This window comes from Hypanus sabinus, chromosome 27 (genome assembly GCF_030144855.1).
Source record: "Hypanus sabinus isolate sHypSab1 chromosome 27, sHypSab1.hap1, whole genome shotgun sequence".
Lineage (NCBI taxonomy): Eukaryota > Metazoa > Chordata > Chondrichthyes > Myliobatiformes > Dasyatidae > Hypanus > Hypanus sabinus.
In genome coordinates this window covers 27,354,566-27,379,169 of record NC_082732.1, presented here as the reverse complement: position 1 = coordinate 27,379,169, position 24,604 = coordinate 27,354,566, and the positions used below count along the sequence as shown (strand labels likewise).

Below are 24,604 nucleotides of genomic sequence, written 5' to 3'. Positions count from 1 at the left end.
CCTAGACAGGCAGGTTTGTGGATCTTAAGTTGGAGGTAGAAATGGGAGGCGCAGGGTAAGGATACTATGAGCTTGGTGGCAGTGGATGGGAGATCCCCAGAGTTAGTCCATAACCTTTGACACCATGACTAACTTTTGACTCAATTGTTGAATAGCCTACTTTTGTTCCTGTTAACATTTATCAGTGAGAGAAATCAAGAACCTTTTGCTACCATGGAAACATTTCACTAATGAAAGAAGATAAAGAAATGCATATTTAACACTTTATTTAAATTCATGGACATTTTCTCATTTAACAGCATTCTTTAGAACAATATCAGGGCAGCATATATACACACATACATTACAATGCATTTGAGATTAGAATATAATAACAGCACGATTTGATTGGTTGAAGGGAAGGCACCTATCTCCAACATTTTTAAACTGGGACTTTGCACACTTTTCTTGGAATCTAACTCATGATCATTTCTATGGGCTATTAAGTAGGAATAAAATACAGAGTGACACCTTTCATATTCATACCTCATAGCCCAGGTTACACTAATTGCAATAGCTGCACCAGTCAGATTGCAAAGTAAAGCTGAAGTTCTACTGCACAACAGATAGGGTACTGGCAGTATGGACAGCAGTTGAATATCAGACAACAGAAATATAAATCACATAATTTCCTAATGCAGAAAAAAAGTAAAATAAGTTTGAAATAAAAGAAATAGGTTAAAGGAACAAGGAACAGTTGAATACACTCCTATAGCCTAGGAAAACAGCAATGTACAGAACTAGAACATATTCCACCTTATTTGCCTTGTATGCTTTCTGAGAAAAGCTTTCAGCACCATCAATGCTTTCACATTTGAAATCTTCCTGCTTAACAAGTATATCTTGGTCTGTTTCCATTCATCTTCCTTCCCATTACTACAGTTCCCCAAATTCTACATTAGGTTTTGATATTGGTTGGGGTGGTTGATGCACCATCAATAACTCTCGGAGACGTGAGTTAAGGTAGGCTTTTATTGGCTGGAAGAAAGCACAGTCAGCAGCAAGCGACCACCACACAACATCCTGGAGACTGAGGAAGGAGCAGTGCCTCCAATCGGCTTTATACAGGGGTCTGTGAGAGGAGCCACAGGAGCAGTCAGCAGGGGGAGCATGTCCAGACAGTTCACCACAGTGGTAATTGGGGTTGGTATAAGCTGAAGGTTTCCTTGATTGGCACAGCTTGGCCCATAAGGACTACTAAAAGAGGCATCAGGGTGCACAGTTTTGTGCTTGCTAATTACATTGCTTAGCAATTCCAGTTCTTGCCTGATGCTGGCCTGAGGTGGAATGTACACCACAACCAGGATGAAAACTCCCTCAGCAGATAAAATGGACAACATTTCACCACTAGGTATTCCAGGTCAGGGGAGCAGGACTGAGAGAAAACCACTATGTTTGTGCACCCTGATGAGTTAACTATAAAACATACTCCACCTCTTCAGCCTTTAAAAGACTAACCTGCCCTGTTCTTGTGGAGAATGGTGAAGTCATTGGGCGATCCCTCAAAAAGGTGGCATCCATCATTAATGACTCCATCACCCTGGACATGCTCTCTTCTCATTGCTACCATCAAGAGCTTCACAACATTTCAGGAACATCTTCTTTCTCTCTGCCATCAGAATTATGAATGGACAAGGAATGTTACCTCAGTATTTTCCCCCTCTCTTTTTGCACTAATTCAATTTTATATATATATATACACACACACATTTCTTACTGTAATTTATAGTTTTATTATTATGTACTGTAAAGTACTGATGCCATAAAACTACAAATTTCATGGCATATGCCAATGAGATTAAACCCTGGCAGCACAGACAAAATACTGGAGGAAATCAGCAAGCCAGGCTGCATCTATGGAAAAAAGATACATGATGAAGGGTCTCAGCCCGAAAAGTCGACTGTACTCTTTTCCATAGAAGCTGTCTGGTCTGCTGAGTTCCTCCAGCATTTTGTGTGTGTTGCTTAGATTTTGAGCATCTGCAGATTTTCTCTTGTTTGATATTAAACACTGATTCTGATAAAGCAAGTCCTTGTTGGCTCAGAGTTCTGAAATTTCTTACACTGGCAAGGTTATGATGAATGAAGTTTTGATGCATAATTTCCAAGTTATTATGGTCTCAACAATTTACCTGGTGCCAACTGCTACAGCTTTATTTAGCCATTTACACCATCATGTGATAGAAGCATGAAAAAGAGCATGAATACATGAATATTCCCTGTCCTTTTTCCATTACTCTCCCTACGCTGAAATCAAGAGCCATCACTTCGTTTCTTGCTCTAATTCATTTTCCCCACACTTCAAAACCCTTCACACCCTTCCCCTTTGTTTTCCTCAATCTATAAACACAAAGTTTTGTGCCAATTTCTTAATTTCTCGCTTTTTCTCTAACCTGATCTTGGTCCTGTCCTAGCTTGACAACAATTAAAAATAATTCTGTAGACAATGTTTGACTTTGAAACAATATTATCTAATCTTGTAAACCATTTTTTTTAAATGCACAAATGGAGACCAATTCAACACATCAATTTTTATTGTTAAAAAAATCAGGTGCTTAGAATAAAAATCTATGAATACATGACTAAATAAAGTTTTAGTTTGATTACACCAGCCTTGCTTATACTTGTTCTGGAAATAATCACTTCATCTCATTATCTTTATAAGAACTTTTTTTGGCCACAGTTGATGTCATATAGAATGTCTACTGAAGATTGCAGTCTCATCACAACTGATCGCATGCTGTGACATGTAACCCAGGGTGATCCCTGTGTTCCTAGGTCAACATTGCTGATCCTTGGCTTGCAAGATCTATCTCCAGGCTGAGCATGGACTGAATTTTTACAGGCCAGCATTGATTTAAATGCAAACACAGCTGAGTGAGGGATGGAAGGATAAGATGAAATCTGTACTGTTGCATTAACTGTGTGAACTGAGTGTGATAGATATAGCAATGTGAATATAGCAATGTGAATATTGAAATGGCAACTTTGTATAAAATTAGACAAATACATTGAATAATTATCACACACTGTTGAAATTGTATAAATGTATATAATGAATAAAAGTTTCTGTATCAGTTATCACAATTATTGCAATTTTGTGCAGCATATTTTAGTAATTGGAACATTACATTTCACAGGACTTACCACTTGATTTCTGATTGGAGAAATTGATTACTTGAAAGAAAATTCATTTTGAAAGAAATTAATGATTGGCCAGTAAGAATGACGCACTCAGATATCAAGATAAAGAACAAAACAGTGAGATTAGTATACTGAAGAAAGTGATTACTTTACAACATTATAAGGGCAGAGATGTACACTCTGAAATGCAGATAGACTAATAGCAGTGATTCCAAATAGGGTCAGATTCACTGAATTGCAAGTTGATTGGATAGATACATTGAAGAATGGGAGATGAACTGAGGAGGCTAGTGATAGAGGGATGAACAGACTAAGATTTACGTAAAGACATATGTAATTGGTGCTGAAGAATTTGCTACAACAGATGATTGGAAATAGAGAATCAATATAGATATTAAAGCAGAAATTAATACAGAGCTTGAGTTGGAGAAATAGATATGATTAAGCATTGGAGATGGAGTGTAGAAAAAAAGTGCAGACTGAGCTCAGACAAATTGTAACACTGAAAATGGTGGGGGAGGGAGAATGATGAATATGAGAGAGAGGTATGGGGAGCTCACACATCTAGAGATCCATGCTGATGTTAACGCTAACATAAAAGCAAAATACTGCAGTTGCCAGAAAATTGACATAGGAACAAAATGAGCTTGAGACACATTGTTGGTTGGGCAGCATCTGTACTGAATACTTCCAACATTTTCCATTGCCAACTGTAAGTTGGTTGCTTCTACTGACAAACCTAAAGTAATTGCCCTTTGCTGTTGCAGTCCCTGGATCATGGTGGTCGTTCCTTTATTTCTAGTAAAATCAGAACCAACAATTTTCTAAGGAGCAGCACTTTTGGTGCTCTCAAAATTTCTATCCTTTCCCAGCTAATATAGTTTTGCCCAGCAAGCTCCTAAGAAATGTACTGTTCCTCTTTTAACCAACAATATTATGGCTATTACTTAGTAGTGCTCACCTCCCTCATCATATTAAACCATTGGAAATCTGGAATTACATTTGTAGGATAAACAAGAGGTTCCTGATAAGGTAGCTTCAGGTTGTAGTTCCTCAAAATCTGCTGCACAGGTTTGGGAAATTTGTGTTAGTACCATTGATATGTATACTTTAATTAAGCGCTGTATAATTGAAGGATATTGATAAAAGGCAACTTATTTCCTCATATAGGCCCTTCACTTTTAAGCTTCTGGATCCAGCCAGCAGCCTCATTTTCTTTATTTCCAGTATTTCTTCTCAAAGTCTATGGAAATAATCAAGGAGGAATTAGTACAGGCAATTGTTTAAATTAGTAAAATAACATCTGTTGACTGTCAGGTATAATTATCAGAGATCATTTTAGAACAATTCTCACATCGTTGCAGCAGTAAGTTGATTTACTGTATGGAGCTCATTGGCCTCCTGTCACTAACTGACCAGTGTAGAGATTGGTCAGCAGAGATTCAAGGCTGTTCCCTCTAGCTTTTCTGACTCTATTATAAATCACAAAATGTAATCACATGTTCGATTCAGTTCTAATTTCATCCAGTAAGTGAGTAGTCTATAAAAAGAGAGCCCCAGGAGAGTCTAGTTAATCAAAGAAAATCAGCGCTCATGTATTCAAGAAACATAGAACCAGAACCCCAATATGTTAGAACGGGAACAGGGGCCAAGTATGTTAAAGGGAGTACAAGTACTGTAGTCCCAATTTGCTAAAGGAAATGTTGCAAACAGATTGCCAGTGTTTTAAAGAGAGAACGGGAATCAACAACTAGTGAATCAAAAGCTGAACGACTGGTGATTGGATGATCTGAGCTTTAGTATACCCAGCCTCCATTTTTCAACAAACCACAATAACATGATGAAAATTACACTCAGGAAAAATGCAATAATAGTTTTGTCCAAGTTTGTGATGGCAACGTCTGTGGAAAGTAAAACAGAGTTAATATTAATCTGAAATGTTGAATCTGTTTTACTTTCCACAGATGCTGTCAGATCTGCTGAGTATTTCCCACATTTTCAGTTTTTATTTCAGATTCCCAACATCTGCAATGTTTTGATTTTTGAAGTAGAATAGACTCCAGTTCCATGGCTGTGGGGTATCACAGATAATAGCTCCAATCTCAACACTATCATCACTATTACTTCCAGGGTGCCTAGGTACAACTCAAGTAGCAGTAGTACTCTCAACGGATATGATTAAAAATTTCCATTTCAGCCTGATACAGCTAAAAAGCACAACTGCTTCCAAGGTCAGTACAGTCAACAAAGATGTCTTAATGCATTTAAATGAACTATCGCTGCTTAAAACCAACAGAAACAACATCAGTTGTGATGGGAAGTACCCACGGAGGACCCTTCCGAGGAAGTGCAGGTGTAGATCAGGGTTACGAGTGCGTTTAAGGAAATGGGGTTTTAAACTCCCTATACCATCTCGCTGGTGAATGTGCAGACCCTGGTGAATAAAATAAATGATCTCAGAGCCAGGGTGCTGAATCAAAAGGACATTAGGATCGCGCATGTCCTTTGTTTCATGGTGCAGCAATCCAGATCGGGTTTACTATACACCATCAAGATAGATCTATAGAGTCTCTCAAAAGCAGAGGTGGAGGAGTGTGCCTCATGATCAACTCTTCTTGGTGCACAGATATATCAGTGCTGTCCCAATTCTGCTCACCAGTCCTGGAATATCCAGCAGTAAAGTGCCATCCTTTTTACCTACCATGGGAGTTCTCTGGGGTCATTTTGGTAGTAGATTACATTCCACCTCAGGTCAATGTCAAACAGGGTTTAGATTAACTGAGTAATGGGATCAACATGCATGAAACAGTGCACCCTAATGCCTTCACCATCATTTTGGGAGATTTTAACCAGGCCAGTCTGATAAAAAAAATCACTAAGCAACAACCATCAACAGATCACTTGCAATACCAGAGGAAACAACACACTGGACCATCACCATCAAGGATGCCTACCGTGCTATTCCACGCCCTCACGTCAGGAAGTCTGATCACCTAGCTGTATTTCCACTCCCTGAGTACAGGCAGAGACTGAAGTCTGCAGCATCAGCAGTGAAGACCTGGAACCTGGATGAGTACGTTGCAGTTGTTACCGACTTCATTAAAACCTGTGTGGATGAGTGTGCCCCCACAAAGACTTACTGTACACTCCCAAGCCAAAAGCCATGGATGAACCGGGAGGCACCTCCTCTGCTGAAGGCTAGATCTGTGGCAATCAAGACCAGAAAATCAGGTATGATTTGCAGAGGGCTATTCCAAGGGTGAAGAGACAACTCGAATGACATCGGATGCATGGCAACTCTGGCAGGGTCTACAAGACATTACTTCATACAAAGTGAAACCCAACAGCATGAATGGCAATGATGTTTCACTACCAGATGAACACAACGCCTTCTATGCACTATTTGAAAGGGAGAACACAACTACAGCTGTGATGATCCCTGCTGCACCCGATGACCCTGTGATCTCTGTCTCAGAGGCCAGTGTTAGGTTGTCTTTAATTGACCTGGACCCATTGCAGTTTGCCTATCACCACAATAGGTCAACGGTAGATGCAATCTCAGTGGCTCTCCACATGACTTTAGACTACCTGGACAACACAAACACCTACATCAGGATGCTGTTCATCAACTATAGCTCAGCATTTAATATCATCATTCCCACAATCCTGATTGAAAAGTTGCAGAACCTCTGCAATTGGATCCTCGTCTTCCTAACCAGAAGACCACAATCTGTGCGGATTGGTGATAACATATCCTCCTCGCTGACGATCAACACTGGTGTACCTCAGGGGTGCGTGCTTAGCCCACTTCTCTACTCTCTATATACACATGACTATGTGGCTAGGCATAACTCAAATACCATCTACAAATTTGCTCACTATACAACCATTGTTGGTAGAATCTCAGATGGTGACGAGAGGGTGTACAGGAGAGAGATGCCAACTGGTGGAGTGGTGCTGCAGCAACAACCTGGCACTCAACGTCAGTAAGACAAAAGAGCTGATTGTGGACTTCAGGAAAGGCAAGACGGAGGAACACATGCCAATCCTCATAGAGGGATCAGAAGTGGAGAGAGTGAGCAGCTTCAAGTTCCTGAGTGTCAAGATCTCTGAGGATCTAACCTGGACCCAACATATCAATGTAGTTATAAAGAAGGCAACACAGTGATTATACTTCATTAGGAGTTTGAAGAGATTTGGCATGTCAACTAATACACTCAAAAACTTCTATAGCTGTACCGTGGAGAGCATTCTGACAGACTGCATCACTGTCTAGTATGGAGGGGATACTGCACAGGACCGAAAGAAGCTGCAGAGGGTTGTAAATCTAGTCAGCTCCATCTTGGGTACTAGCCTACAAAGCACCTAGGACATCAATAGGCAGCGGTGTCTCAGAAGGGCAGCGTCCATTATTGAGGACCTCCAACACCCAGGACATGCCCTTTTCTCATTGTTACCATCAGGTAGGAGGTACAGAAGCCTGACTTATCCGTGGATTGTCACCTTGACATGGTGGAGAAGCTTGTATGATCTTGAGATCCCGAAAGCAATGCCGTCTGGAGCAATGTTCCTGGTAGGGTCACCCATGGCAGTAAGGTCAAGGGTGAGGTCCCTGACAAAGAACAATCCAACCAGGACCTCAACAGTGGAACAAGCGGACAAAGTTACTTCGAACTCAATGGCTGTGAAGGCAGATGAAGGCTGCAACAAATCCATCAGCTCCAATCGTCGTGGTTTCCATGCCATTGGAATCAGTTGGTTGATTTGTGAAGTATTGTGTGCTTCTTGGAGTGCAACATCTAGTACATGTTAAACAAATACCCACACAGGCATCTTTGTTCTGTGATAGATCAACGGAATGAAGACCATCATCCTCGACCTCGAGGGATAGCCACGATGACGATGACAGAAGCCTGAAGGCACACACTCAGCAATTCAGGAACAACTTCTTCCCCTCTGCCATCCGATTCCTAAATGGACATTGAATCTTTGGACACTACCTCACTTATTTTTAAATACAGTACTTTTTTGTTTTTGCACATTTTTAAAATCTATTCAATATATGTAATTGATTTACTTGTTTATTATTATTACTATTATTTGTATTTATTTTTTTTTCTCTGCTAGATTATGTATTTCCAAGATAGCAGCGCAACGCAGCTTGCAGCGGCCACTCCGTCTTAATACGCTCGGCAGAGGATGGTGCGCGGAGAGGCGGTGCCGGAGGGGATGGTCGTCGGCTCAGAGGTTTGACGGACTCGGAGTCTGCTGCGGTCAGGTCGCTTTCGGTGTGTGCTGCGTCTGTGAGGCTGGTTTCGACGGAGCTTTCACTGTGTGCTGCGTCTGCGAGGCTGAGTCAGGTGGCACCGTGGAACCCCATAGCGGGGGTATTCCCTTCTGCCGCCGGCGTGGGATGGTGAGTCTGTCGGGACCCTGGGGACTTGTGGAAACTGTGTGGTGATTTGAACTTAGTCCTTTAACATCTTCGGACTATTTTTACTGTGCCCATAGTCTGTTTTTTTATCAATTATGCTATTGTTTGCATTGTTGTAACTATGTGGTTTTGTGCAGGTCTTGTAGCTTTAGTTTTTGGTCTTGTTTGTCTGGTGGATTTGGAGCTCCTTTCCGGGGAACGCGCTAGATGGTAGCGCGTTATTAATACGCAGCAGCCTCTCCGGACTCTGGATTGGGGATTGCCAAACGTTATGTGGACTTTCTGGTGTAGTCTGTTTTGTCATATGCTTTTGTGATATCATTCTGGAGGAACGTTGTCTCATTTTTTAACTGCATTGCATTTGTGGTTTCTAAATGACAATAAACTGAATCTGAATCTGAATTGCTGCTGCTAAGTGAACAAATTTCATGTCACATGGTGGTGATAATAAAGCTGATTCTGATTCTAACACAAAATCTCAGTGGTGGAAGCACAGACACAAAATTTGACGACCACCTTTGTGGAGCAGCCATTGAAACACAGTACAATCTACATTCTCTGAACTAATCCCAAGCATAAACATTCTTATTCCATTACCATTAAGAAATTACACCTATAGATCATTCTCCTATCACTCTAGCAGATATCCACCCTTTCGCTTTGGAGAAATAAAATCGGGCATCCTTCTCATCATTATGAAGAGTAACTTCAACCATTCCTACCCCTGAGCCATCTAAGTCTCTGTAATGGCCACAACATCATATCTCCAAGTACTGATTCACGCTCTAAGCTCATCTGCTTTGTTCATAATACTCTGTGCATTAAAATAGACACATCTCAAACCATCAGTCTGAGCGCATCCCTTCTCTATCACCTGCCTATCCTCCCTCTCGTATGGTCTCCAAGCTTTCTCTATTTGTGAGCCAATCGCCTTTTAGACCATCTCTTCAGTTTGGTTCCCACTCCCCCAGCAATCTTAATTTAAACTCTCCCCAATAGCCTTAGCAAACCTCCCTGACAGGATATTGGTCACCCTGGGATTCAAGTGCAACCTGTCCCTTTTCTACAGGTCACTCCTGCCCCAAAAGAGGTCTCAATGATCCAGAAATCTGAATCCCTGCCCCCTGCTCCAATCCCTCAACCACCCATTTATCCTCCACCTCACTCTATTCCTATACTCACTGTCACGTGGCACAGGCAATAATCCCAAAATGACTACCTTTGTGGTCCTACTTCTCAACTTCCTTCCTAGCTCCCTGTGGACTGCTTTCAGGACCTTCTCCCTTTTCCTGCCTATGTCGTTGGTACCAATATGTACCACAACCTCTGGCTGTTCTTCAGGATATCGTCGACGCAATCAGAAACGTCCGTGACCCTGGCACCTGGGAGGCAAACTACCATCTGTGTTTTCTTTCCTGTGTCCATAGAATCACCTGTCTGACCCCCTAAACATACAGTCACCTATCACTGCTGCCATCCTCTTCCTTTCCCTGCTTTTCTGAGCCACAGGGCCAGATTCTGTGCTAGAGGCACGACCACTGTTATTTCCCCCAGGGAGGCTGTGCCCCTCCCCCGGTAGTACTAAAGCAGGAGTACTTATTATTAAGGGGTACAGCCACAGGGGTACTCTCTAGCCTCTGATTCCTGCCCTTTCCTCTCCTGACTGTTTCCTACTTATCTGTCTCCCCATTATTGGGCGGTGTTTCATTGATTCTGTTATAGTTAATATTCAAAAGCTTTGTTGAGTATGCCCACAAGAAAATAAAACTCAAGGTTGTAAATGGTAATATATATGTACTTTGTTGATATAAGTTGCTTTGAATGTTTTGAACTTTGAAAATACCTTTATCTAAGTTCTTTGGAGGAATGTCACTGAACAGCTCCTCCTTCTCTCTGGACAATGCAAACTTCTCCTTTAGTATGTTGTTCTTGTAATCTGCTAAAAATACGAATTGTGTTATTCTCACTCTGAAACAAAGACAGACATGATGCCAAGCCACCCATATAGCAGTCAGCCCCTACAGCCACTTTACACTCCCATTTTAAATGCATTCTCTATTGACTTTCTTCCATGAGTGCTCCACTACTTTAAAGTGGTAATATACTGATATCCTCCTGAGCATTAACCATCATTGTGCTCATTTTATATTGTGTTTTTGGTTGCGACATGCGTAATAACCACAACAGATTGTACCAATGGGAGGGGGAGAGGGGGAGAGGGGGAGAGGAAGACAGACCAACACCAGCACTTATAGGCAGACGTTGCACATTGCCTTAGTAGTTCATTCCACACTGAGCCATATGGTAAGGCGACGACTTTACTCATGTGTGTTATAATAGCAGCAGAAGGTTCTCAACTTGATTCCTGGCTAAGTATTATGCAAAGGGGGAGTCAGGAATTCTGCTGAGTTCCCATAAAAGCAGTACTGCAGTAGTACGTTTCTTTATATATAATGAGGCCTTTTAGCATTGATTCCACAATTACCCTCATTCCTGGGAATGCTTTCCAAACACTAAGCAATTTTTTTCAGCAACAAGTTAATATCCCATTTAGTCTAGAACTTCACTCTTAGTAACGGTCATGGTGATTCAAGGCCATTTATGTTCAGATGGTTGCACTAAGTTAGAAGGTTCCAGATTTACCCTGACAGAAATCTCACACAAAATTAAGGCTAGCCTTCATCCTGAAATACCCCAGTATTTCCAATTAGACTTCTCTATGCTCTCTTAAATGACCATAAAGATCATCATGGCATTATTTTAAAGGAAAGCAAGCCATTTGCCCTTATGTTATGGACAATATAAACACAATATTGGGCCATTTTCGTACTGCCAATTGTGAGATCTTGGTTTGCACAAATTGGCTGCCAAAGTTTCTATATTGTAATAGTAACTACTGTACGTTTCAAAAGCACTTCATTTTTAAAACATGCCTTGGGACATCCTGAAATGAGTATAAAAAGCACTACAGTATATGCAAATATTTCTTTCACATAAACAGCCTTCATGATTGTGGGTAAGATGATTCTCCTAGTTCTTATTTAGTTACCTAATGTCTTGGGATTAGACTATATTACTACTAAGACCTTATAATAGTACGCCTGTAGTAAGTATTTATACGAGGACCAGTTCACAATTGAGAATAATTGTTATGGTGGCTTAGTCTGAAATTGCACCACCTATTGGAGCACTGACTCATTCAAACACTAAAGGCTCCTTTGTCAGTCCATAATCAGTGGTATTAATTCATCCCCATTTAGGATGGGCTGAGGTTAGGATACTTTAATTTGTATGAATCATTGTAAAGTGAGAGGGCAATGAAGACCTGAAGTGGAAATTAGACATGCTGTGGACTTGGCCCGTGGGTGATGGGCAAGAATAAGCCAGGAACAGCATCATCTTCCTACAGCCAAATGTTACCTAGTTATACGTGTTAACTGGAGGGGAGCAACATGTTTTATTGTATATTTACTAGACATAATAGTATTTTAACTTCTTCACAAACTCTCTTCACTTAACCCTGGAACATAAATATTTACCACAAGCTCCATTGATAAACCTCGCGATAGACTGGCGTCCTATCTGAGTGGGGGTAGGGGGAGGGAAGTCTCGTACTCTCAGTCGCTTCACACCACAGAAACCGGCATAAGCACTGGCCTGATGAGCCTATAAGGCTTGGGACAGACTTTAACTTAACTTCTAACCATTGATACACATAATGTTGGTATACACATAAAGGATGGTTATTTTGGGTGAGGTAAAATATACAAGAAACAGTTTTTGACATATTGTTGTGGCTTTGCGATAGTAGTAAAATTCAGAAAAAAGTGTCAATGTAAGTGATACATTTATGATTTAAACTCATACTCTACTCCACAATACAAAAAATAAATGTAGTATGACTGTTTTGTTTCTCCCTTTACCTAATTTATTTGCAGGCTTGTTGTGTTACTTCCTGGACAAATTGGAACACTGTTAACATAAATTATGGTCAGTGTGGAATCCTGAACTACTTTAATGATGATTGAGATTTGGAGGACTTCTACTAATTCTATGTCTTTTTTATTCTATGTCTCTCAAGGCATTACAGGGCTGTAGGGAATTGGTGGAGGGGGAGCAGTTGCTGTGTATCATGAAGCTTATGACATCATGATCCATGCACTAGTTGTCTCTCCTCTCCAACATTTCCAAATCTTCATCAAGACAAAGAGCAGGAGACGGAATGATAAATGAGTATGCAATAGCACTGAATGGGCTTGATTTGATCAGCAGACTTTACCATTGATACACGTACCAAGTTTTATTTCTTCATTTTGCTTTGGTCTTAGGTCAGTAGTATCGATCACAAGATCATTGACGTTAACTTCTGTTCTCCTGCTGATTTGAAGACAGCACAGATTGAGGCAGTGACTCTTATCGGATTCATGAGAAGTGCTTATTTATATTTATTAAAGCCTTCATTGGAAGTGGCATTATAATTCAAACTTTGTTCTTAAACATCGTTCATAGAAAAGTTAAATTAAAAGAATTTTGTTACCCCCTCCTTTACTCTCAGGACTATGTCGCTACCCACAATTCCAATCTGTTAATTAAATTGGCTGATGACACTACACTGATTGGCCTAATCTCAAAAAATAATGAGGCAGCCTACAGAGAAGTCATCACCCTGCCACAGTGGTGTCAAGAAAACAACCTCTCCCTCAATGTCGCAAAAACAAAGGAGCTGGTTGTGGACTACAGGAGGAGTGGAGACAGGCTAACCCCTATTGACATCAATAGATCTGGAGTTGAGAGGGTGAACAAGTTTAAGTTCTTTGGCATAAACGTCACCAAGGATCTCACGTGGTCCGTACTTAACAGCAGTGTGGTGAAAAAGGCACAACAGCACTTCTTTCACCTCAAATGGTGGAAGAAATTTTGGTATGGGCCCCCAAATTCTAAGAGCTTTCTATAGGGGCACAATTGAGAGCACCCAGACTGGCTGTATCACTGCCTGGTACGGGAACTATACTTCTCTCAATCACAGGACTCTGCAGAGAGTGGTGCGGACAGCCCAGCGCATATGTTAGATGTGAAATTCCCACTATTCAGGACATTTACAAAGGACGGTTGCATAAAGAGGTCCCGAAGGATCATTGGAGACCCAAGTCACCCCAACCACAAACTGTTCCAGCTGCTACCATCCAGGAAACAGTACCGCAGCATAAAAGCCAGGATCAACAGGCTCCGGGACAACTTCCATGAGGCCATCAGACTGATTAATTCATGTTGATACAATAGTATATCTATGTTATACTGACTGTCCTGTTGTACATATTATTACAAATTACTCTAAATCGCACATAGTACATTTAGACAGAGATGTAACATAAAGATTTTTACTCCTCAGGTATATGAAAGGTGTAAATAATAAAGTCAATTCAAGGGAATTCAATTCATAAGCTGCAGAAAAGAACATGAATTTATTATTATTCCTCATTAAAGAAACAGAACGTGCCATCCTTCTGGTGGACTTCCTATCCTATAAGTTAGGAACCCCCCACAGCAGATTTTAACAAAGAACATCTTGTTGTTCTTTCTATCTCTTTTTTTAATCTCTGCAACCTATTTTTAAACTTTTCTAATGAAAAATATTTATTTTGACTTTGTTTCTTTCTTCAGATCATGTGTATCTTCTGAGTATTTAGAGTATTTTTGATTTTTAATTCAAATGTTTAGTTTTAAACATAAACTGTTTAATCTAACATTTAAGTTAACTGGAAATTTGCTTCACATTAAAACCAAAAAGTAAGGAGGAGCGTGGAGCCATGAGTGGGGAGTGAAAGAAGGAGTGCTGTAAGTCGAGAGAGAGGAGCAGAAGAAGTTGAAGAATGGTGCTCGAGGGGAAGCAAGAGAGAGCAGAGCAGAAATATAGGAAAGTAAGAGAAAAGGAGCCTGAGAAAGTGAAGCAGGTGATAGTACCATTGTGGATGTCTATGATGAGGTCTTTCCTGGAAGGCAAGCTTCTGATTGCAAACATGGCATTGCCTGACAGTCAATAGTGGGAGCACAGAACAGCAGCATGTTTGTGCTCTGAAATTCAAGCAAACCCCTCACAGACATAAGTAGGTAAACAGTTTAGTATCTCCTGCGGTCAGATCTGGAACTGATCTTAAAGGTTCCTAGATCAGTTTTATGCCAGTGACAAATTCGGCAGAACTGCTGTCTGCTTTCTGTAGGCTAATGTTCTCTAAATCCATTCACATGGAAAGATTGGGGTGATGTTTAGAATTAACAGGAAGCTGTTCAACCTCCTGTGATTGCATTCCTTAGTAACTTGCAGTTATGTTTGCAAGCTCAGAGGCTGAGTTTCAAGCCATTGTCATCTCATGCACTAAAGTGTACAAGAGAAAGTGCTTTACTCTTAAAATGTACAAGACAAAGGTTCTCTGCCATTTTGCTCTTGCTATACCATAATGTCCTCCAAAAATAATGATTCTTTGTAAGAATCTGGAAAATGTCAATGACTTCCCATGTCAATGACCCCCTATTGGCAAAGGCCGATAATGATGATGAAATTCACCATTGCATTCAATATAGCAGCACAGTTTTTAGACAATCGAAAATAAAAATATTTGAAGATGAGGATTTTACATTTGGCATAAAAACATGCACTACTTGAAAACTGTGAGACCCATTCACCCAAGTGCTGCAGCTGAGACCTCTGGGTATAGGAAAGATATCACAAATCCCATTTTTGCAAAATATTCTAAAAATCACTCGAAGGGAAACAAGAGACTAAGTCAGGATAACAGGAGACTAGAGAAAGAAGCAAGATTTTAGAAGATAGAAGGAAGTGGAAAACCAAGAATCAGAAAGGATTCTAGGCACTTTAGAGTAAGATGCAAAATTAGATTAAGAAGGTTAATCTGACTGAAGGAAGAAGAGGTGAGTGCAATGATCGCATTGAGACATAGCCCCAGTTAATGTAATCCATTGCTTACAAAATGGCACATTTTCAAGGAAACATAGGCAAAGCATGCCAGCTATTGAACACACATATTGCAAATAGCTCCTCCTTTCCATTTCACACCCTGCAGAATGCGAGCCATGAAACATAGTGCAAAAGTAGAAGCCCATGCTAAACTGCCCTCAGTTGATACATGTCTCAGTTTAGAAGTGATGGAATCAGTTTGTAGTTTTAACGCAAGTCATAGGAATGGACAATATATGGTATTGTATGTTTTTATTTGTTTTTTTTATATAAAGTCTCCTTGTTGAATTGTGTAACTTATTTTTCAAAATCTTAGGGAGAGATATTAAGATAAAGATTATGCAATGTGGGCTCTGATGATTGCAAGTTCAGCATTTAGTTTCCTTTCACCATGAGATACAATGGTCAAGAAAGGAAGTGGGATTAAGAACAGCAAACTCTGTACCCAAGATCTGTAGAGCTGATGGCAGAACTTAATCCACAGGGATTAAGCTGATATCAGCTTCACTGATGAGTTGCTAAAATGACCTGATTACTACACATTTTATCACAAACCTTCCCATAAATTTGTGTGATGTAAGGAGGGCAAATGATTTGATACTTACGGTTGAGACATCTTCACATTGTATTGATGACCTGAAAAATTGAAAGTATTGTTGAGAGCTGAAATCATTCAAAGAGCAGGCATGCGTCCCAAAGCAACCCTTTAAGACTGTACCGCATGATCTTGGTGCATGATCCACTGATGATTGTGCAACAGAAAAAGCAGGAAAAAAATAAATGAATTAAAAACAATAAGGTAACTACAGATATCACCTCTCTTTTTCTGTCGGCGAGTAATCAGAGCAATGATGGTTATCAAAATGGCCAGTAGCAGCAGTGTTGCCAAGACATATCCAAGTTGATGAAGTAAATGTGAAGAATATTCCGGAATAAAAACATTGATGACTTTTGGGATTTCAACTGATGTGGATGCTAGAAAAAAAACACAGAATGAAAACATAGTCACCCATCCAACACTGGAATCCTAACAGTTTCTCTGTTGGTTGGTTCATGTTTAGTGGGTACTCTGGCACTTAGCTGTAAGGTTTAGGCACTCACATATAGGGCTTGGAATTTGTATTTTTGTTTTAAATAAGTTGTGGGTCTTTCTGATATTATCAGTGGTAAAAATTTGGCAAAAAATAAACTACAGGTAACTTTTGGTTTCTATAAGTTAGAACCAAACTTGTAATGATATTAATAATACTTACAGATTCAAAGTGATTGACTGCCATCCAGGTTTTTTCTAAAACCTACCTCCCTACCCCAAACCAAGATGTTTAATCACATCATGTGTGCTCCATTACACGTCCACTAACAAATACTGTTAGTCAATTAGTCTATGCACAATTTCCACATTTTAAAAGCTACACACTTAATGCAAAATACAAGATTACAAAACACAATTTTATTAATGTAAACAGGTGGGCAACATTTCAAATTATGTCTTTATGTGTGTCTTATGAGTTATTATCATCAAAAAACATGAAGAAAATCAAGCCCTATTTCAGATAAAATCCTGTAAGTTAAAAAAACTTGCATTTACACTGCATCTTTCACCAACCTCAGGTGTCACAAAGGACTTGAAGCATTGTGACTACAGTAATACAAAAATCACAGCAACCACTTTACATAAAGCATGGTCCTAAAAACTGCAATAGGTTTATTGCAGTTTACAGGACCAAAAGTTGTGGTAGTGATGAGAAAGGTTGAGAGATAAATATTAAACAGGGCAATACCACTTTCTCAGCAATGTACTTAAGTGTCACCTTAGATTTTGTGTTAAAGTCACTGCGCAAGGCTTAAATCCAGGATATTTTAATTTAGAAGTAGGAGTACTACCACTGAGTTAAATTTGACACCAGATAAAATAAAAATAGAAGACGCTCAAAATACTCAGCACTTCATACAGCATCTTGAAGACAGAGACAGATATAATTTTCCATGATGATGAGGTTTATTAAAGGCAGGTTAATGGACGTTAATGATAATAATAGTGGTGAGCAAGACTGATCAGCAGATTTGACTCACCTGTAGTTTCTCTGCTGTCAATCTGTCAACTATACAGTATTCAAAGAGCACTTTAACTTTACAAGTGTACATTTATATAAATTGAGGTATTTGCATATCAAATGCTGTTGCTACAAATTTCCGATTTGTCTATTATGTACAAATATTTGAGAGATGGCCATGAAAATCCTGAGTATAACACATGCAAATTTCCCTTAAAAATAAGTAGACAAAAGTAAAATCACTTCTGCTTGGTTTCTATTTGACCTTAGTTTGATTTTATATTGTGGAATTTACAGCTGAGGAAGGAAAGTAATGATCTCGGTAAGGCAAGTGAAACAAGTTCTCCAACATTAAACAGAACATACTGGAAGTACTTAGTAGCTCAGTCAGAAAGAGATTTTCAGGTGGATGTTAACCTGATGACAATGTATTAACTGTTAACTATTTTCAGAATTCTCTTTTCTCAGACAATAGCCCTTAGCTTAAAGATAAACAAAAGTTTACAAGTACAGCCTGTGTAGAGGCTGTGACAGAAATAACTAAAACAGGTACTGATACATTTCTACAGAAGTACACAGATCAAAAAAAGCAAAGATGAGCAAACAATGAAAGGACATGCAACGCCTGAAGGTCATGAGGGTTCTGATCTGACTACAACAGTTTAATTCACACAGAGATACACACTCAGCAAATTAACAGGACTGAATTTAGGAGACAATATTGAAGGTTACAGTATATGACTATAAAAGTTACAGTACTCTTTAAATTCACTTGCAATCTTAGAGCCCAGTTTTCTGGAAGCATTTTCCATAGGGTGTCAGCACCTTCAGGAAGGTGGTGAAACTGGGGAATTATATTTTAATAATTTTGATATCATCTCACTAAGTGGGTTGTGAAGTTGTTAAAAACCTTTAGTTTGTTTAATGTGTCTCATTGGTATTATGGAAAATCAAATGCATCCAGAGCCATACTAATAACACTTAGATGATGGTTTTCAGCTGGAATTGTGACGTCCAAGAAAAACAGCGCGGCTCTGTACCCCCTCTCTGCAGACCATATCAACAGAGTTAATCTCTGTGGAATATGCCAATTGAACATAGAACATCTGGTGTTTACCCAGAGCATTCCAGGGTATTGGTGCTTGGGAAATGAGAGTTAGGTGGGAAAGTAAAGGAGTTAAGGCTTTTCGACTTCTGGTTCAGACACAAAACTATGCACGGTGATTGCCAGGATTAAACAGTCAGCAATTCAACTCAAATAGCTTTCAGCCACACAGTCCTTGAATTATTATATCCACACAATAAAGTCCTGCCACGTTGAAGTATTGTACTATGGGGAAAATTTATGCAGTACAGTGACAGCTTTGATGTTTTGGACTTTATAATTAGTCTATGAAACAGTAACACAAGCACTTGTGCAACAGCCATTTCGTAATGCATGGAAACAAGCCTTTCAGCTCAACACATCCATGTTGACCAAGGTGCCTTCCTGAGGTTTTATCATGAGCCTGCATTTTACTCATATCCCTCTAAGCCAGGGGTTCCCAACCTTCTTTTCAGCCATGGACCAATACCAGTAAGCAAGGGGCCCTTGTACCTTAGGATGGGAACCACTGCTCTAAACCTTTCCTCTCCATGAACCTGTCCAAATGCCTTTCAAATGCTGTAGAAGTCTTCTCCAGGTTGCAGCAGGTAGAAGATGCCTGCAGAATTTGGTTGTCCCAATGGAACAGGTAGTCTGGAGAAACATTTTAAATCTAGCTTTGTCATTATTGATAATAAGGCCAGAACAGGAGTGGCAATCAATGCAGGGTTCACTTGTGGACATTTCCCTCAACAACAAGTATAGCCCTTTGGATATTGTTGGGTTTGGGAAGGATGACCAATCATGCATAGCAGCAGCAGCCAAGTCAGAGGCACTGTGGCTAGCTGTGAGTCTTGGCAGGGAAAAGTAAAGACAGGCAGACCAATATTGATAACAGACTCAATAATTAAAGAAGGTTGTTAGGACAGACTGGAGGTTCTGTGGCCATTAAATAAACACCAAGATGGTGCGTTGCCTCCTGGGTGCAGGAGTTGAGAAGGTCTCAGCATGGCTACAGAACACTTTCAATAGGGAGGATAAGCAGCCAAAGGACGTGGTGCACATTCATACCAGTATAGGTAGGAAGAGAGAAAATGCCCTGCCAACTGAGTATTGTGATTTAGGAAAGAGTCTGAAAAACAAAATCATACAGGTAGTAATCTCTAGATTATGCCCAGTGCAATGTGCTGGTCAGGGCAGGAATAGAAAGATAGAACAGGTGAATGAATGGCTGAGGAACTGGTACAGAGGGCAGGATTTCAGATTCCTGGATCACTGGAATGTCTTTTGGAGAGGGGTGACCTGTAGAAGGACAAGTTGCTTTTTAACTGGAGGGTAACTGGCCAGTAAGTTTGCTAAATCTACTCAGGAAGGGTTTAAACTAGATTGGCAGGGAGATAGGAACCACAACACTTAGACCAAAAGTGGAAAAACTGAGAGGAAGGTAAATGTCAAGACCAGTAAGGACAGACAAGGTGACAGAAACAATGGGATGTGAAATTAAAGAACATTTTTTAAATGTTCAGCGTGTTATGGGGGTAAGGGTGATGATTTACAATTATTGATCAGTACATTGAACTATAATGTTGTGACCATAAAAGAGACTTGATTAAGAGAGAGACAATATCACAGCTACACTCATGATGAAGGGCTCATACACTGAACCACTATGAATAGAATTCAGAAGTAGAAAATATACCATCACTCTAATGGGATTATACTGTGGTATCACAATAGCCACTGGGATACTGAAGAACAGATATGCAAGCACTTTAAGGAAAAGTATAGAAACAAAAGGGTTGTTGCAGTGGGGAACTTCAGCTTTCATAATATAGAGTGGGACTCCTTAAGGCTGATTTATACTTCTACGTAGGCTCTTCGCCGTAGCCTACGCAAGTGGCCTACATTTATACTTGTGCATTGGTGTGTCTACGTTGCTCTGCAATTTACTGCCAAAATGCTAGTTGGTGGTGGGGTTTCTATGCCACTGTGTTGAATTTCTTCATGTTCTTATGTACATATTTTCGGACTTCCTCAATTAACCTCTCCTCAATTTGGTCCATTTTCCAATTCACGTTCTGGACTTGGTGTTAGGTGATGAGCCTGGACAGGTGACTGACCTCAGTGAGAGAACAGTTAGAGAACAGAGATTACAACTCCTAAGATTTAAGATAGCTGTATACAAGGATAAGCATGGACATTATGGCAGAATATTAAATTGGAGCCAGACAAATTACAAGAGTATTAGATAAGAACTAAGGAGAGTTAATAGACACAATGGGATGAGAAGTCAACTTCTGTCGTGTGTGGAGGGTGTTTAAAGACCAACTACAGAAAATGCAGAAAAGTATTCTAGTAATTTTTAGTAACCCTAGTAATTTCTAAGGTAGGGACATATTCAGCACAACTTTGTGGGCCAAAGGGCCTGTATTGTGCTGTAGGTTTTCTATGTTTCTACGTATGTTCCAGTAAGAAGGATGACAATTATGTCATGGTAAAGGAATTATGGACGTCAAGAGAGATGGTGAATATAGTCAGGAAGAAAAAGGAAACATATGTAAGATTTAGGAAGCTAAAATCAAACTTAGCCCTTGAGGATAATAAAGAAACCAAAAAAGAATTTAAAAAGGAAATTTGGAAAGTCAGAAACTGCCATGAAAGGTTTTTGGTAAGTAGGGTTAGGGTTAAGGTTTGTTTTAAAGCCTTGTAATTTCTTTGTATATGGGATTATCTAATTAGGATTATCTAAAAACTACTCCAAAATGGATACAATGATAGGGGTAGTTTCTTGACCTGCAGTTAGTCCATTACAGCAATGCACCACCCCAGTGAGAGTTTCTGGTTGCATCCCTTGAGATAAGCTCCCTGTCTTTTACTGAGATCTGGAAAAATATCAAATTCAACTAGCACTTTCTTCCACTGGCTGTCACAATATTTGTATCAGGAGTGTTGAGGGACCTCAAATGTGCAAACCAATCCTGGCATCTGACCCTAGAATTGCTCATAAGATTTGCGAGTTGGCCCTTCACAACTTTACAAAATCTTTGCTGTGCCAATCAGTACTATGCAGTGTCTTCCCTTAAGGGATGCTCGTGCCCTAATGATCTGCTTTGTCATTTGGAATTGAGAGATGCCCACAGTGAAGTGCCTTTCAAATATTTAAATGCTGTCCTTCCATTGTCTTTTGAAGAAAATAGTTTCAGAATCTTATAATCTTCTGACAAAAAAGAAAATTCACCCATCTATCTGAAATGAGGGAGGGCTTGTGTTTTTAAATAGTGACACCCAGCTTTAGACTCTCCTACAAAAAAAAACAACCCCACATCCATATTTTTGAATTCTTCAGGATCCTGCATGTTTCAGTCAAGTTACCTCCCACTGTTGAAACACCAATATTTACAAGTCCAGGCTGTCTAGCTTCTCCATAGAAGTTAACTCATCCATTCCAAGCAGCAGTCAAGTAAACCTTCTCAGAACTGTTTTCAAATAGTTAATATTCTCTCTTAAATAAAGAGACCAATACTGCACTTAATCATCTTCATGTGATCTCACCAATGTTACTTTTTTAAAAAAGTTATTTTCCTGCCAAAAAGGAAAATTCATACTTTCCCACATTTGGAACCAAGCCCTTTGATCCAACTACTCTATGCCAACCATGGCATTATCCTATATCCTTCTAAACCCCTCCGGTCCATGTACACCACCCTCTGTGTGAAGAAGTTGTCCCTGATGTTCGATTTAAATATTTCACTTCTCACTTTAATCCTATGCCCTCTGAATTTTAGTTCCCTTCCCTCTAAAAAAGACCATGTGCATTCATTCCACCTAAACCTCTCATGATTTAGTATGTTGTCATTGTGGCTATCCCTCAAGGTCGAGGATGATGGTCTTCGTTCCGTTTCCACAGAGCGAAGACGCCTGTGTGTGTATTTGTTTAACGTGTACTAGATGTTGAACTCCAAGAAGCACACGATACTTCACAAATCAACCAACTGATTCCAATAGCATGGAAACCACGATGATTGGAGCTGATGGATTTGTTGCAGCCTTCATCCACCTTCACAGCCGTTGAATTCAAAGTAACTTCGTCCACCTGTTCCACCATTGAGGTCTTGGTTGGACTGTTCTTTTTCAGGGACCTCATCCTTGACCTTACCGCTATGAGTGACCCTACCAGGAGCATAGTTCCAGACAGCATCGCTCTCAGGATTTCAAGACCACACAAGCTTCTCCACCACGACAAAGTGATAATCCATGGAGAAGAGTACACTTTCATACATTTATCAGTTCACCACTCAGTCTTCTACATGAAGTCCTAGCCTAGAACCATAGAAAACCTACAGCACAATACAGGCCCTTCGACCCACAAAGCTGTACCGAACATGTTTTTTCCTTAGAAATTACCTAGCCCACTATTTTTCTGAGCTCCATGTACCTGTCCAGGAGTCTCTTAAAAGACCCTATCGTATCTGCTTCCAACACTTGCGCTGGCAGCCCATTCCATGCACTTACCACTCTCTGCATAAAAAAAACTTACCCCTGACATCTCCTCTGTACCTACTTCCAAGCACCTTGAAACTGTGCCCTTTCAAGCCAGCCTGCTCAATCTCTCCCTATATCTCAGTCCTGTGAGTTCTGAAAACGTTCTCTTAAAACTTCTCTGCATTCCTCCCATTTTAATGATGTCCTTCCTATAACAAGGCAACCAGTAATGTAAATAATACTCCAAGTACAGTCTTACCAACATCCTGTACAAGTACAAAATAACATACCAACTGCTAAATTCAATGCCAACTGGAGAAGGCCAGTATACCAAATATTTTCTTCACCACCCTGTCTAACTGTGACCTCATTTTCAGTGAACTATGTACTTGTACTTCAACCTCCCTCTATTGTATAACACTCCCCAGAATTCAACTACTTATTGTGTAAGCCCTACCCTGGTTTGACTTTCCCAAATGCACTGAGCTGAAGTGAAATCCATTTGCTTATCTTCGGCTCACTTTCCTAGCTGCTCAAGATCCCCCAGTTATTTTTAATAACCATCACCACTGTACATGATAGAGCTTTCCTTTGTTAAAACAATTTTCTTATACAAGTTTTTCCCAAAAGGATAAAGAATATTGATGTTCTGACTTCCCGCCAGTTACACATGGTTCCCATATGCTTTAAATCAACTGAACAGGATGCAGTTCAGATATTCTGGAAATTCTCAGAAGCAAACACTTGTAAAACTGCTAGGTATATTTAAAAAAAACACCCTTGCATAGTGAAGTGCCATAAGGTCCAGTAATGGAAGTGTAAAGGGTAGAAGGGAAAAAGCAAAACCTGAAAGACCAAGGCAAAAAAGTAACAGGCTTTTGGGCAGCTCTTTGGCACTGGACCAGTACCAATTAAATGCTGACTAGGTTAAATTACTGCATTTTAGGCAGCAGAAACTACTCCCAGAATCATAAGCAATACTTCTACTACTGATTTTAAAAAAATATTTGCTTGCAGTAATTAAAGTGTAATCATTCTCTATTACCCCAACTTTTTTGAAATGTACGTTTAAATCAAAGACTGGGGGTCAAAAATCCTGATGGAAAGATATCCAGCTTCAGCCATAGCCGGGCCTTGTTTACTTTGGATTAAACTGTATTTCCTTACTTCTCTCCTTACATGGGAGTGCTCTGTATAAAACAAAAACAACTCATTTCCTTCATCTGGAGATTCAGACATACGTTGCAGCACTCTGGAGTTTGTCAAAATATCACAAATAATTAAGACACAATACATTTTTTCTTTAGACTTCATTTACTTAGTTTTAAAATTTTCAGGGCTTGATGTGCTATGATTAAATGTTCTAATTACTTCTATTTTATATTGATACATTT

General features: G+C 39.8%; 1 protein-coding gene across 6 annotated transcripts in view; it reads right to left on the bottom strand.

Moving 5' to 3' along the window:
• Nucleotides 1-249: 249 nt before the first annotated feature.
• Nucleotides 250-24,604, bottom strand: part of LOC132382158 (matrix remodeling-associated protein 8-like) — a 64,244-nt gene continuing 39,889 nt past the window's right edge. For 3 of the 6 annotated variants that reach the window (XM_059952075.1, XM_059952077.1, XM_059952071.1), the window contains 5 exons: nt 16,407-16,565; nt 16,196-16,226; nt 12,912-12,994; nt 10,461-10,556; nt 250-4,426 (listed from right to left, as the gene is read on the bottom strand). In XM_059952075.1, coding sequence (XP_059808058.1) covers nt 4,401-4,426; nt 10,461-10,556; nt 12,912-12,994; nt 16,196-16,226; nt 16,407-16,565 — 395 coding nt within the window. In that variant the 3' untranslated portion in view covers nt 250-4,400. The remainder of the gene's footprint in view (nt 4,427-10,460; nt 10,557-12,911; nt 12,995-16,195; nt 16,227-16,406; nt 16,566-24,604) is intronic. The other 3 variants (XM_059952073.1, XM_059952072.1, XM_059952074.1) reach the window with 3 other exon arrangements.